Source organism: Heteronotia binoei, chromosome 3, assembly GCF_032191835.1.
Source record: "Heteronotia binoei isolate CCM8104 ecotype False Entrance Well chromosome 3, APGP_CSIRO_Hbin_v1, whole genome shotgun sequence".
Taxonomy (NCBI): domain Eukaryota; kingdom Metazoa; phylum Chordata; class Lepidosauria; order Squamata; family Gekkonidae; genus Heteronotia; species Heteronotia binoei.
This window is the reverse complement of record NC_083225.1, coordinates 176114372-176128937: the sequence shown is the minus strand read 5'-3', so window position 1 is coordinate 176128937 and position 14566 is coordinate 176114372. Positions and strand designations below refer to the sequence as shown.

The following is a 14566-nucleotide window of genomic DNA, read 5'->3' as shown; positions in this document are numbered from 1 at the left end:
TAAAGCAGGATTCTTAAAGCAGGCTTTAATCCCAGTTTAGGATACCAGTTGGTAGATGCAAAAATGAGCCCTGGGGAAGACACACACGTGTTCGCAGGTCATGGAAACCAGGCTCGACATTCAAGCATCCTTGCTTCTTATGGAAGGGAGAGAAGCCAGGGGGATGCAAACCTGGGACCAGCAGGGTTTGTGTATGCGATTACTAAATGGTGGTCTGCTCAAGGCGTCCAAAGCAAGGTGTGTGCAAGCAGAACTGCAAACCAGCAAGGTAAACATACCAAGGTGTGTGCAAGCAGAAACGCAAACCAACAAGGTAAACGTACCAAGGTGTGTGCAAGCAAAACTGCAAACCGACAAAGTAAATGTACTAAGGTGTGTGCAAGCAGAAACGTAAACCGACATGGCAAACGTATAATAATAATTTTAAAGTCATATTAAAATGGGGAGGGATATTTCCTATGGTTTAAAATAATTTTTTTAAGGAAAAAGACAAGACAGTTTTCAGTCTGGTGCTTACAAGCTAAAGGGGCATCATTTGTTGCAGCTCAGCCTGAATAATCAAATGCAACTGCCTCTTTGCAATTGCCGTGTTCAGGTCCCAGAGGAACTCCAGCAGCAACCCTTTCAGGACATTTTCCATCGGCACAAACTGCAAGATCTGCTGTGGAGAGTCTGAGTCCAGCAGAGAGTTCATAAGCTTATTCACCTGCTGCAGGTACTGGAGAACCAGGTCTGGGAGACCCTGATAGCCAACACACAAGAGAACGGCGCTGGTCCTTAAAGGCTGTGACGATGTGGGACAAACAAAGGAGATGCGCTGGAAACCGTGGTGCAGTATGAACACTAAGCCTGCCATGAAGCGAGTGAAACAGGACAGGATGGGCAGAACAAGGGCGTCTCCCTTCTGAAGCTGGGGAAGCGACTGCAGAAGGCATTCCAGGAACTGCTGCTGGTATTTTGGCTCTCCATCGTGAAGCAGAGAGCACCTGAAAGTCAAGAGAGGCACCGACTCGAGAAGTTTAACTTCCAAGCAGCGCTGACTGTTGGCATCACAAAGAGCTGGAAAGCCCGCGACCAAACACTTGGTTCGGCCACGGCAGCTATCCTCCAGAGCCTCTTCAGGATACTCAATAAGGTGTGACAATTCAGACAGTACTGACGGCTGCGTGACAACGCAGGACTGGCACTCTGGCTGAGTCCATCCCAGGAGGGAGTCGAGGCTCGCTCTGCTGACAAAAGACTTTTCGAGTGCTTCGTTGAGGGCCTTTAGGACCTCACCATCGCAGAAGGGAGAGCATTTCACTCCAGGCAACCTCTGGCCCTCCAAGATGTACCATAAGTGACATTCCAGGTCACACAGTTCCCCTTCCAAAATGCAGCTGCTCCCAGTGTTAGCAAGCGAGTGCTCTTCAGCCCATTTATTGAGGCAGCCCTTGGCCACCTTGTCCTCCCACGAGAGCGATTCCAGCCACTTCCTTTCATTGTACGTGCAAAAATATTTGCTCCTCTGTCCGCACCACTTGGTATTCATGCTGCAGCCAGCGCGAGGCCTCTTCACAATCCAGTTGTTTCTGGCAAGGGGTTTCATCTGGAACCTCTTCAAGAAGAAATCCACGGCACAGTCCCGTAACAGGTTCAGCCTCGCCTGCTCCGCCTCCCCCGTGCCCTCAAACAGCCGGAGGTTCTCGGAAATGGTCTCGACTTGGTGCCTGTGAAAGAAAGAACAGCATTCCTCGTGTACCTTAAGGAAAGATTCCGGAATTAAGTGCTGTGGAAAGAGGGCTTTCTCAACCACCGCTGTCCCAAAGTTTTGCAGCATCTTGGACAAGAGCGAATGGATAGCCTCTCTGCCGAGATAGTGGAGGCAGACCACGTACACTTCCGAATTCCCCGCTTTGCTCGTGGCCGGCTTGAAGACGTGGACCTCTTCAAACGCGCAGTTCAGGAGGAAGAGCAAATTGACTGAACAGTGCTCGAACAATGTGAACATCTTCAGGACAAAGGAGCCCCCAAGGCCAAGAGTCATTAGAGCAGTGACCGCTTCACAGTAGTGTAAGGAGGACACGAGCGCTTCTTGTTCGCCGGGATTTCCTTGGCAGTCAAAGCTCCCGTCGGCAGTGACCAGGTGAACGGTGGCCATGTTGCTTATGAAATGTTGCAGCCCTGTCAGGTGCTTCAGGGTCATGACATCCCCGGTGTTGTCAGGACCAAAATACCACCAGGGCAAAGTGTTGGCGATAAGCCTGTCATCCATAATCATCATGAGAGTATCATTGGCTTCATGGTACGGGTTCAACGTATTGGCGACCCAGCTCCAGTCGCAAGGGATATGGTGAGACTTGAGGTAGTGGTTGAGGCTGGCTATAAACGCCCCGGGAGCTTCACACAGATGGATAGTGTTGAGTTCCCCATTCTGAAGAGCGTCACTAGGAAGCAAGGGAAAGCTGCCCAGGATCTCATGGAATTTGCACCAAGCTTGGGTACACAACTCTACATTGGCAGACTTCTTGACGGATGCAATGATTTTGCCCGCTTTGTTGGTGAAGGAGGTGTGTTGGTGCCATTGGTCCAACTTCTTGTCACTCAACAGGTTCTTGACATTGTTCAGGGAGTCCTTGAGGGCGACGAGGGAGCTGAAGTCCTTGTGATCGCAGGTGAACACCTGGTTGGGATCCGGCAGCTGCCATTCGTTGTTGGGTGGTTTGGTGTACAGGAACTTCTTCTCAAACAGATTTGCCGTTTCAGCCACGATGTCAGGGCTGAACTGGTCAACGTTTATGATTGGCACATCATACATCTTTTTCTGTTTGTTCATTCTCAGACTGAAGAGTGGGGGAGAGAAAGAATGAAGAGAAACCAAAGAATAAATGACCGAAGTGTAAAGCTATGTATTTATTTTAAACATTACTTGCCTTTCTAGCTTATAGGACATCAAGGTGGCTAACAATGTAAATAATAACAAAACGTAACAAAATACATACAATACATAAAAACTGTAAGACCAATAATTTAAAACTGCCAGTTGGCCAAAGAAGTAACCAAATGCCATCATAAATAGAACTGTCTTCAGCTGCCTCTTAAAAGATCAAAAGTGAGGGGGTCAGACACACCTCCTCAGGGAAGTTGCTCCATAACCATGGGGCTGCCACTGAAAAGTCCCTGTCATGACTCCCTACTTGAGCTTCTCAGGCAAACTATGGTCTTCAAACACAGAGATCCCCCTACACAAAGAGCTATCATTTTGTTAAACTGTTCTTTAGAAGATCAGTGCTACTGTGCATCCCTAGAGAAAGTAAGGGCAACAGACTTCCGGTCTCCCTTTACATATGCAGGGTTGCCACTAAATTTTTTATTTTTCATTTCCCTGACTTTCCTTGACCAACATCTGTCAAGTTCCCTGACCACTATTCAAACATAACCACAAGTTAAAAAATGAATAGGTTGTGTTGCATTAATGCAAGGCTTATTAAAATGTTCCATACTACAAGTACACAAGTCTCAACTGCAAAAATATATGTCCAAGTAAGAGATTTAAGAACAGTTTCTTTCAACATTAACTGCAGAAACATCTGTTTTGCAACTGCACCAAAAATTACACCAAGATACAAACTTCAATTCAAGTAAACTCTGAATGCTAACAAGTAGGAACTTTCCAAAGCAGGCAAAGTTTCACTTTCAGGCTCCAGAGAGTGTAATGAGCAGGTCAGCAGCAAGAAAGGAGGTGGAGTTTCTGCAATCTAGGGAAGCAGACAACCCTCACTTGCAACCTTTATGCATGCAAGAAGTCAGGGAAGTGGATGAGAGAGCTGGTACTCTGTAAACTCCAGCAGGAACAAAATTTACTTTGCATGTTGCAGAGTACAAAGTACTAGTTCTCTGTGAAATCCAACAGCGGCAAAATTCATTTGAAACTCTGTGCTGGGTTTAGCAGGAGACAAAACATCCATTCCATACACAAGCATGACCCAAAAACATGCTTATCTTTATATGTAAGTTAAATGCAGTACTAGCAGGTAGGGATGAAAACAGTTAGATGTTCAAAGTTTGCATATTTTGCTAAACGTTTAAAATGGCCTTGCTTTGCAAATGCTACAGGCAGACCTTGGAAATCATGCAGGGACAGAGCTCAACAAACACATTAAGATGGTTGTTAGGGGTGGAGCCGAGAAAAGTGTGGGAAAGGAGCTGGGAAAGGGCATAATTTAGGTTTACTTGTATTCTGCTACTTCTCTATTTCAGTTGCCACAAGAACAGATCATGCTCTTGCAGCAGCAGGTCAAAAATCCACTGCTTGGATATATTTTAATCACAATTTCCCTGACTTTCTCTGACTTCAGACCAATTTCCCTGACCAATTTCCATTTCCCTGACTTTCCAGAAAGTGGCAACCCTGCATATATGCTATGAGGAGCAGCAGAAGGATAAGGATACAAAGATGTTGTCTGTTTCCACCATAGTTCTTGCATTCCTGGAGATCACTCCATGTAAACACATTTACAGTTACGACTATGACACCCCAATGGGGCTGTAACCTTAAGCAGCATCTTGCTCACCTATCAGAGGTTATGCAGAGATTCCTGCTGGCAGTTCTTTTGCACATGCTGTAGATGGATCTCACCTTATTATAGGCACACAGTCCAACACTTCTACAAGAGACACGCATAAAACCATATCACTTCATAGCACTTTTGTTACCCTACAGTGATAGCTTTCCAACTGTATTATAGAGAACACATCTCATAGTATATTTCATCATAGCATCTTAAATCAAGAAAATCAGAAACGCAGCCTTCCCTGAAGGATTGGATTATTCAGTGCGTGCACAATCTCCAGTCATGTGCAATATTCAGTGTGTGCACAGTTTCATTTTATGCGAGGCAACTGAGAAGTTCAGCTTTCTGTACCCAAAATAAACTAACACTAGACCCTAGAACACTTCCCCATTCTTTATACAACATACAGGCATGGAGGGTCTCAACACACCCGCGTCAATAGAAGGGTTCCTTGAGGTGATTCCAGGGACTCTTAGCCTGTGGCACGAAAACTAAAATGCAGCTCAGCAGTACCTTAAAGAGACGACTAACAGAATTTATTCCAGCAATAAATGTTTGTGAGACACAGTTTTAAGGTAGAACAAAGTTCGAGTCCAGTGGCACTTTTAACAACAACGAAGTTTTATTCAATACATCTATAGGTTTTATTCAATAATAAATAAAACTTCGTTGGTTTTAAAGGTGCCACTGAGCTATGCCGTTTAACTTCCCTTGAAGGTTAGAAACTTTTGCATGGAATAAAAAAGAGCAACAACCTTCTACTATGCCAGGCCTCGCTGCAACACAGGCGTCTCTTCCAGCTTCAGAATCAGAGCAATCACAATACGAATGCCCACTTCCAATTGCAATAATAAGAAAAAAAATAATGCCCACTTCCACACTGGTTCTGTGCACTGACAAAAACACATTTCATAATACACCGCCCCACACACCTCCCAGAAATATATATTTAAAGAGAGAGAGAAAGAACTCCACCTTTGTCATAGCTACAAACGGCGTTCCATGAAAGAACAAAAAAAAACCCCTTCAAGCGCACCAAAACCAACCTCTAGCTGGTACGCATGCGCCCTAGCCTCCCTCTTACTATCAACGGGAGCGGGGACAGCTTTTACGCATGCGTACATCCTTTTCCGTTCATCCTTGCCCGGACCTGGGCGAGATTTTGCTCCTGCGAGCTTCCAGCTCTCTTTCACTTCTTGGGGGCGTGGCAAACTTTTCCGCATGCGTATTGTCGTCTTCATTTCCTCCAATGGGTGAGCGGAGAACAGGCCAGTGCCCAAATAAGCGCGGCGCGCTTCGGTCGCTGAAGCCCGCCTGCTTTCCCGCTCCTTTTTTGTTTCTTTCAGAGTTCCACGGCCGCGAGAGCGGCGATTGCTGCGCGCGCAGAGGCGGACGGTTTGAAGTGGCGGATGTGACGTCAGAAGCGGCGGCGATGGCGGCTGAGGGGGAGGATAAGGCCGGTCTCTCTTTTTTTGGTGGGGCTGAGGGAGAGGGGGCTGAAGCCTTGTGGAGTTAACTGTGTATTTGCGCTGGACTGAAACGCCTTTGGTTCTGTGGTTATATTTCACTATTGATACTCTGCAGTGAGTGTATATGCATCCCAAATTTGTTTCTGTATACTACGTTCTGAGCTTTTATTTGTCTTTTATGTATGCGGTTTTTAATATTAATCTTATATTTTTGTGCACAGTGCACAAAAGTGCACATAAGCATTTGCATTTTATTTCATGTTTTAGCTGCTCGACCTTTAAAGGTCCTAGCCTAAAGCACCCACCCAGAGTTTGCCTGTAGTGTCTCTGCATACTGTTACCTTGGACTGCTCTAATGAGAGTCTAGGTGGGGGCAGGGAATCCCGCTTTATAATGATTCAGGGTCATTAGAAAGTGGGAGGGGGGGAGAGGAAAATGTCTGCTGGGAACTCCATTATTCCCTATGGAGACTTATCCCCATAGGAAATAATGGAGAATTGATCAGCGGGTATCTAGGGCTCTGAGGAAAGCTGTTTTTTGAGGTAGAGGCACCAAATTTTCCATATATCATCCAGTGCCTCTCCCCAAAATACCCTCCAAGTTTCAAAAAGATTGAACCAGCGGGTCCAATTCTTTGAGCCTCAAAAGAAAGTTCCCCTATCCATTATTTCCTATGGAAGGAAAGCATTTTTTAAAAAAAGGTGTGCGGTCCCTTTAAATGTGATGGCCAGAATTCCCTTTGCAGTTCAGTTATGCTTGTCACACCCTTGCTCCTGGCTCCACCCCCAAAGTCCCCAGATATGTCTTGAATTGGACTTGGCAACCCTAAATTTGTTATTAGAGTTCTTGGAACGAACTTGCAAAGGGGGGAGCAGCACAAGGAATATTTCGTTATGTAAAAACCTCAAAAGTGGGGGATGTAGAGCAGCAAGAAGTAGGTTGATATACAGCCTTTCTCCCTTAGTTTTGGACTTGTTGGGAGTTCTTCACATGGGGATAGTACAGAAAGGCAGTCTTGCAGCTGGAGTCTGTGCATTCAGTCGCTTTGGGATTTTTCCATTTTGTCCTGTGGTGTGCCTAACTGTAAGAACTTAAACGGTGCCCTGTTTTGTCAGACCAGTGGTCACATGTAGTATTGTATCTTTTTTGCATGCACAGAACCAGCCAGTTACCATGGATGGAGGGCCAACAAACATAGTTGCCAAGGTCTGATGTTGCCTCTAAGCACTAGCATTCAGCAATGTACTGTCACTGAAGGAAATGCCTTCTAGTCATTGTATATTCCTGCATTACACAGAATTCATGGTAGCTAATGTTGGTGCACAAACACAGTAAGTAGAAGTTTTGTGAAAGTAAACTAGCATGGTATGAATCGGGTTGCTAATCAGTGTTCCCTCTAAGTTGCAAAGTCTTATGAGCAAAAATTATATTTTGTGAGTTACTGGCATTAAAGTTGTGAGCTACTGCATAAATTATTGTGCTCTGGGGTCATCTTTCCCGAGCTATGACAAAAATGTGTGAGCTGGAGGCTAAAAATCTGTGAAATAGCTCACGCTGACTCAGCTTAGAGGGAACGCTGTTGCTAACATTCATGCCTACTGCTGTTCTGACTACATTTTTATGCCGTGTGCCATTGAAAATAGGATGGGTCTAGAATGGGTTCCTGTTTAACAATAAAATCAATGTTTTAACCCAAAGCATGCTTACTGCAAAATGAGTTTTATAGATTTCAGCAATGCATGTGTGTATTGATGTTGTTTCACTTTCTAATTTTGAAATGGACTGCTTTTTCTAACATTATTTAACAAAATAAGACAAGTTCTTTAAAAAGCTGCATTTAATTGAATATTGTATAGAAAGCAACTGGCTAATAAAGGAATTCATCTAGTAAAAAGCCGCCCTGAGCCATCCGTGGGAAGGGCGGGATATAAATCCCAAATAAATAAATAAATAAATAAAAATACCACTGAGTGATGTAAGGTTAAAATATAAACACATATTGATAAGAACTTAATGGACATGAATATTTATGTCCTACAACAAAACATTTTGATATGAAATAATAAATAAGCTTTGTACTTCTGAGGATCCCCAAGAGAGACTATAATAAAGTCATTAGTGAAAATTCTAGGCGCCATGGCAACCTGTTGCCTGGGTTAGAGTCAGTTAATCGTTAATTCATGCCCCCACCCCCCCATGCCACGGAGTTTTAGTTCCTTGGGGAAGTAAAAAGGGTATTTTTTGCATCAAAGCAAGAGAGAATTATGTTTTGGGAGATAATAGTTATTTATGAAGAATCACCTCAAAGTGACTTTTTTTTTCTCTTCAACACTGTAAGCTGAGGTTAGGGAGCATCAATTTAGTCTTATCTCAGTGCACTGTGTTAAAGACACTTGTTAACTTTTTTCCCACTTAGATATATATTAAACTCTGTTGTCTTTTACCTTCTGAATACAGCATAATTATTTTTGAAGATGAAAAGGAAGGTGGCCAAAGTTGGAAGGTTAAGACTGAGTCCCAATGAAGAAGCTTTGCTTTTGAAAGAAGAATATGAAAGAAGAAGAAAATTAAGGCTGCAGCAGGTATGTTTTCATTGTGGACAATGCTGCTGTGTTAGGCAATTCAAATGAGACGACTTTGGGGATGAAAACAAGCAGGATTTTTAACAAAATATTGGTTGAGGCTCCTTACCTTGGGTTAATGAAAATTTAGTAGTATTATCATTATGGAAATAACAGAAACAATACTTGTGATATTTTATTAAAACTAGTTGCATCCTTCCTGACTCTTCACTTTGGAATTAAAATAGGTCAGGGAGAAAAATGAAGGGCCCCCAGCAGATTGGTGTACCATTAGCTCTTTAAACTTTAAAGGGGTATTATTTCCGCTGGAGCTGGCTTCTGCAGGCCAGGTGAACTACATAGGAGATAATGATCCTTTAAAATGTAAAGGTCCTTAATGGTCTAATGCAGGGGTGGCCAACGGTAGCTCTCCAGATGTTTTTTTCCTACAACTCCCATCAGCCCCAGCTAGCATGACTAATGGCTGGGACTGATGGGAGTTGTAGGCAAAAAAACATCTGGAGTGCTACCGTTGGCCACCCCGGTCTAATGTAGTTTTCCCACTAAGCTGAGTTAGCGTGAGCTAGCTCACAGATTTTTAGCCTCCAGCTCACACTGTTTTGTTTTAGCTCAGGAAGGAGGTCCCCAGAGCAAACTAATTTATGCAGTAGCTCACAACTTTAATACCAGTAGCTCTCAAAGTAGAATTTTTGCTCACAAGACTCTGCAGCTTAGAGGGAACATTGGTCTAGTGTACCACCATTCAGCTGCTGAGTGCTGGGGGGAAAAATAGGCAGTAAAACTATCTCTGGACTGTGGAGGCCAGGTCTGCAGCCTGTAGGAAAATGTCTAGAACTGGCTCTAGACTTACTGAGCACAAACCCTTCCTGTTACCTTAAAAGTCTTCTTGCATTGACATCCCTCTTGGGATGGAAAAATAACTTGTGAGGGTGCCAGTTACTCAACCTATTGTAGCTAATCACAAACATATCAGAATGTGATAAATAAATCAGTCTGTTAACTCTGTCCACCCTCCTCCTCCTAGCTTCTTACTGCCTGCCTATATTCAGCATGTGCCAGAGTTACACGCTAAGGAGCGAATGGCTTGCTAGTAATCCAAGTGTGCAGTAGGTTCTGGGTTAGGTAGGGACACCAGTTAACAAGCAGGTTAGACTCTTCTGCGAAATATAAAACTCTTGACAAATTTTTTTCTAGGTTAGAGAGCAGGAGAGAAATATTGCTTTACAAATAAGGCAAGATGTTAAGCAACGAAGAGACGAGCAGTTGCAACAGCTGGCGGAAGAACTGAAGGCGGAGTGGCGGAAAGCACAAGAGGAGAAGATTAAAACCTTAGAAAAGCTTTACCTGGCAAGCCTGAGAGCTATAGGAGAAGGGCACAGACAGGCAAAAGAAAACGTAAGCTAATGACTAGTTTGAGACTGTCTGGATCAAGTCTGATAATTACTGAACCATAATTTTAAAAGCTATGATTACTGAAACATGTGATGCGTGAAATGGCCAACAAGGCTGGGAAACAACAGTAATATTTTGCTATATCAGTATACATCTGGAAAGCCAGACTATTCTAAATTAATCTTGTATGTGTTTGCATATGTTGAATAATGTTCATTGATCAGTAAAACAAGACCAGTGTCTCATAGTGGGCAGATGACTGTAGGAAAATGTCTAGAACTGGCCCTAGACTTACTTACTAAGCACGAATCCTTCCTGTTTCCTTAAAAGCCCACTTGCAATGATATGCCTCTTGGGATGGAAAAATAATAAAATGGTAGGAAATTCATCTGTGCTGTGGGCTTTTTAAAAAATTTTGCAAGAGTTCTGATGACTATTTTAAATCTTTGGAGAAACAGGGTGAATAAAATATGGATTTCTACTGCACTAAGCACAAGTTGCTAATTATGTTTTTAAACGAAGTAATTGTTAGAACCATTGGAAGAGAGAAGATGGGAGAAGGTTTGGAGCGCTGAGATTTGGAAAGATGTCACCCCCATAAGGAAAAATAAGTCTTCCTCCATTTCTCTCAGTGATAAATATTTATTTTGATGTATTCTGTGTTTTGGACACTTAGAGTTGGATCCAGCGTCTCCTGTTAAGTGGGTAGAAAACTCCTCACCTAAAAGAGAGCAGTTAAATACAACCCGTTATAACCAGCTTAATAATGAAACAAGAAAAAATTGCATACCTAAATGCATTTGATTTGATTAAATCACACTGATTTCAAGGGAACTTTCAAATAGAATGAGTAGGCTTGCATCTTAATTGACCAGTTTAGTTATAGCCTTAGTGAAACAGTTTTGTCTTGTACCGATGCCATTTTATACCTTATAAGAAGAAAACATTTAGCTGCTTTTACAAGAAATGGCCAAAATATCTGGTCATCTCTAGTGTCTTTGGACACACATGGCCCTCAGGATGCCCTGCATTCTGCTCAACTCTGTAAAGAGCTATGTATGGCAAGACTAAAGGATGTGGCTTCATTGTCAACAAAGTTAGGGTGAGCCTAGGTGGAAAGTCCTTGTGCCATCTGGTCACTGTGCCCAGACTGGTGTGCTGGCAGCAACTCAAAGCATCTGAATGAAGGGGAAGTGAATGTGAGGTTACGTAGTCTCTTATGGGACACACAAACATAACTTTGTTAAGCATACTGTCCAAAATATCTGTTGCTGTTAGAAGTAATTTGGCTCTGTATCAACTAAGTATAGATTATTTTATTTTGAAGAAACCTGATCTGGAGGCTGCAGAAAAGCAAAGGGAAAGGAAACAAAGAGCAGAAAGGAGGCATAAAGAAGCCCTGAAGGAGCAGAAGAACCAAAAACAGAAGCTGCAGAAGGAGCAAACATGGTAATTCTCGTGACTGTACATATAATTAATTTGCTTTGTTATAACTACTGGAAAGGACTTTTGTCATTACTGCACACTTAACAAATCTCAGGAGTTATGTATCCTGAGAAAAAAAATATTACTTCCAGTAGCTTAAGGGACTTCTACAGGTAAATTAGTACAGAATACTGGGAGCATTATGAGGACTTAGAGTGCAGTCTTAAGCTTTTTTACACCATTCAAAGCTCTTTGACTTGAATGGATTTAGGAGGGATATAACTGTTTAGGCAGGTGCTGCAAGTCATTAGTCCTTAGAGCTGAACATATGGCTCAATATTTGTAACTGAATTCAGAGATGATGAACTGGGTTAGTTGTCTGAGACCTCTTGGTTCATCTGTGGCTGACCTGGTTTGGTGCTTGGGCATTAGTTCTGTCCAGTAGATTGGATTACACTGTTGTTAGAGGGTCTAGTTTTCAGAACAGCAGCTGTCATCTGTGCTGAGTAATCTGCTTCCCGATAAGAACTCAGTCTGGGAGCAAAGGTGGCATGGTATAGCTCAGGGGTGGCCAACGGTAGCTCTCCAGATGTTTTTTGCCTACAACTCCCATCAGCCCCAGCCATTGGCCATGGTGGCTGGGGCTGATGGGAGTTGTATGCAAAAAAAACATCTGGAGAGCTACCGTTGGCCACCCCTGGTATAGCTCAATCTTGGTGCTTGGGGGAGGGGGGGTCAACAGTGAGAGGACTTCTGGTGTCCTGGCCCCACTGGTGAACCTCTTGATGGTGCCTGGTTTTTTGGCCACTGTGTGACAGAGTGTTGAACTGGATAGATTATTGGTCTGATCCAACATGGCTTCTCTTATGGTCTAATCTTATCAAATCTCAGAAGCTAGGTGGGACTAGTACTTGGATGGGAGACCACCAAGGAAGAAGATGATGATGATACTGGATTTATATCCCCCATACACACACTCAGAGCGGCTTACAATCTCTTTTACCTCCCCCCCCCCCCACAACAGACACCCTGTGAGGTAGGTGGGGCTGAGAGAGCTCTTTCAGAAGCTGCCCTTTCAAGGACAAGCTCTGCAAGACTGACCCAATGCCATTCCAGCAGCTGAACGTGGAGGAATGGGGAATCAAACCTGATTCTCCCAGATAAGAGTCCATGCTTCTGTCAGAGCTCTCTCAGGCCCACCCACCTCACAGAGTGTCTGTTGTGGGGAAGGCAGATAAAGGAGATTGTAAGCTGCTCTGAGATTCAGAATATAGGGCGGGATATAAATCCAATATCATCATCGTCTTGAAAATGTGTTTTATCTGTCTTACAGTCCACATAGGAATTAGTTATCTAGTGCTGTAGATAGTATCACCATTACAGTGGTTTCATGGGGAAGAGCAGGGGAAAACCAGAGGCAAGGGTCACTGCTTCCCAGCCTTTGTGAAGTTGTTTGGCTATTGCTTGTTCTGTCGAACATTCAACAGAAAATGACACCGGCTTGCCCCTTTTAAGATCTTAACCAGAATCTGACAGGCTAACTTCTACCTCTCTCTCTCTGCCATACATAGACACATCCTAATTCGGCTCAGCATGTGGCCTGACTCAACTGACAGCTGTCCTATTCATAACCAAATTCTTTTTGCACCCAAGTGATCTCGTGATGAAACAGGTTTAGTCAATAAACAGGAAGGATGCATATAGCTTATGGCACAAACAGTAGGCGGAAAGCATACAGGAGAATGCAGAAAGGAGTTAAAATAACACTGCAAGCTAACTCAGCCTGGTTAAGCTAGTTCCTTTGGTTGATGGCTTACAGTTCTTCATAAACTTTGAACCAAGTTGGCCTAATGTAGGCCTATGCCACAAGGGACTACCCTTCCCTTGCTTATAGTCTTCATAAAAGTAACAGTAACTCTTCCCTGAGGATATTGTCAGTTATGTCACATCCCCTTGAATGGATAGGTGCTCTGTTTTGGCTCTAGCTTCTCCTAAGCCAATCAACTGGTTCATTTTCAGGGAGAACCCCCATCCTTTCTGGGGATTTATTTGCTGCTGTGTTCCCATGCTTCCCTGAGGCTGAACCTGCTCTTGGAGCTTAATTAGAAGCAGGAAAATCCTGGTGACTGGGATTGAGTTTGTAACAATTACATAAACATTTTCATGCTAGACATTTTTTGAGTTAGTAAAACATTTCCAAAATAAGTTTTTTTGGGGCACTCCCCGAAGTGCCCCAGTTTTTCCACAGGAAAGACTGAAGGATTGTAGGTGGAGATGGAATGAACTAGTAATTAATTTATTCTCTCTGAATTTTCATAGGTTAGTTTTGGTTCCTTCACATGTGGTTTCAGTCTAGATATTCATCTTAATTATATTGTGGATAGGCTGTGTATTGACCAAAGGATTGATTTTCAGTCTCCATCCCAGTTCATTAGCTACAGACTGAATGTACAACAATTAGTTGAGGAACATGAGCTTCTTGTTAACCTGCTCATTTTGTTTAATTTTATCGGAGTATAATATGTAAGCCATGTCTTCCAAGGATTTTCAGTGGCAGTGAGGATATCCAAGCTTCAAAAAACATGGTTACCATGCATCTGTAGGGGAAATGGTGAGAAGCATGCGTTTGTACAGTGGTATTTGTGTAGCTCAGTCCTAGGTAATCTCAGGTTGGATAGCCATGTTGGTCTGCAGTAGAAGATTCAGTTTTGAGACCAGTAGGACCTTAGAGACCAAGAAAATTTGGGGGGGGGGGGGTGAACTTTTGAAACTCAAAGCTCCTTTAATCAGATACTGCATCTGATGACAGCTTATTCCTAACCACCACCACCCCCTCCAAATCTTCTTAGTCTCTACTGGACTCAAATTAGCAATCCTAGGTAGGTTTTACACAGAAATAAATCCCACTGCCCTCAGTGGGATTTACTCCTATGTTTTTATGTGTAGGATTGTTTCCCAGCTGGTATTTTCTCTTTTACATTTGTCTGAAGGACACAGCTTTCCATTTTCGCAAGGAAACAGAGGATGCCCTAACGCGGCCCAGTAACTTGCTAGATGTTTTTGAAGATATGCAAAGCAACGGCCTCCTTTCCATTATCCATTATCCATCATTTAACATTTGTTTTCCAGCTAAAAGTCATATAGT

The 14566-nt window shown here is 43.2% G+C and overlaps 2 protein-coding genes across 3 annotated transcripts in view; one reads left to right on the top strand and one right to left on the bottom strand.

The window, feature by feature from the left end:
• Positions 1-410: 410 nt before the first annotated feature.
• On the bottom strand, positions 411-5717 carry CMTR2 (cap methyltransferase 2). 2 transcript variants are annotated; one of them, XM_060234939.1, is made up of 3 exons: positions 5529-5717; positions 4554-4646; positions 411-2822 (listed from the first exon to the last, which is right to left on the bottom strand). In XM_060234939.1, exons 2-3 carry the CDS (start codon positions 4598-4600, stop codon positions 521-523), a joined length of 2349 nt encoding a protein of 782 aa, XP_060090922.1. In that variant the 5' UTR covers positions 4601-4646; positions 5529-5717; the 3' UTR covers positions 411-520. The 2 variants fall into 2 exon arrangements, with proteins under 2 accessions (XP_060090922.1, XP_060090923.1); XM_060234940.1 differs by having other exon boundaries at positions 5600-5717.
• A 2768-nt stretch (positions 5718-8485) lies between these two features.
• The window catches only part of CEP295 (centrosomal protein 295), a 51262-nt gene continuing 45181 nt past the window's right edge, over positions 8486-14566 (top strand). Inside the window, exons 1-3 of the mRNA XM_060234938.1 lie at positions 8486-8604; positions 9799-9999; positions 11324-11445. Coding sequence (XP_060090921.1) covers positions 8497-8604; positions 9799-9999; positions 11324-11445 — 431 coding nt within the window. The 5' untranslated portion in view covers positions 8486-8496. The remainder of the gene's footprint in view (positions 8605-9798; positions 10000-11323; positions 11446-14566) is intronic.

What these genes read in the sequence shown, in the direction of transcription:
- CMTR2 (XM_060234939.1), bottom strand. Translation starts at nt 4,600, where the DNA reads ATGTGCAAAAGAACTGCCAGCAGGAATCTCTGCATAACCTCTGATAG. An exon ending in CTCTGCATAACCTCTGATAG is followed by an intron (nt 2,823 to 4,553) that starts GTGAGCAAGATG and finishes CCCACTCTTCAG; the next exon opens with TCTGAGAATGAACAAACAGA.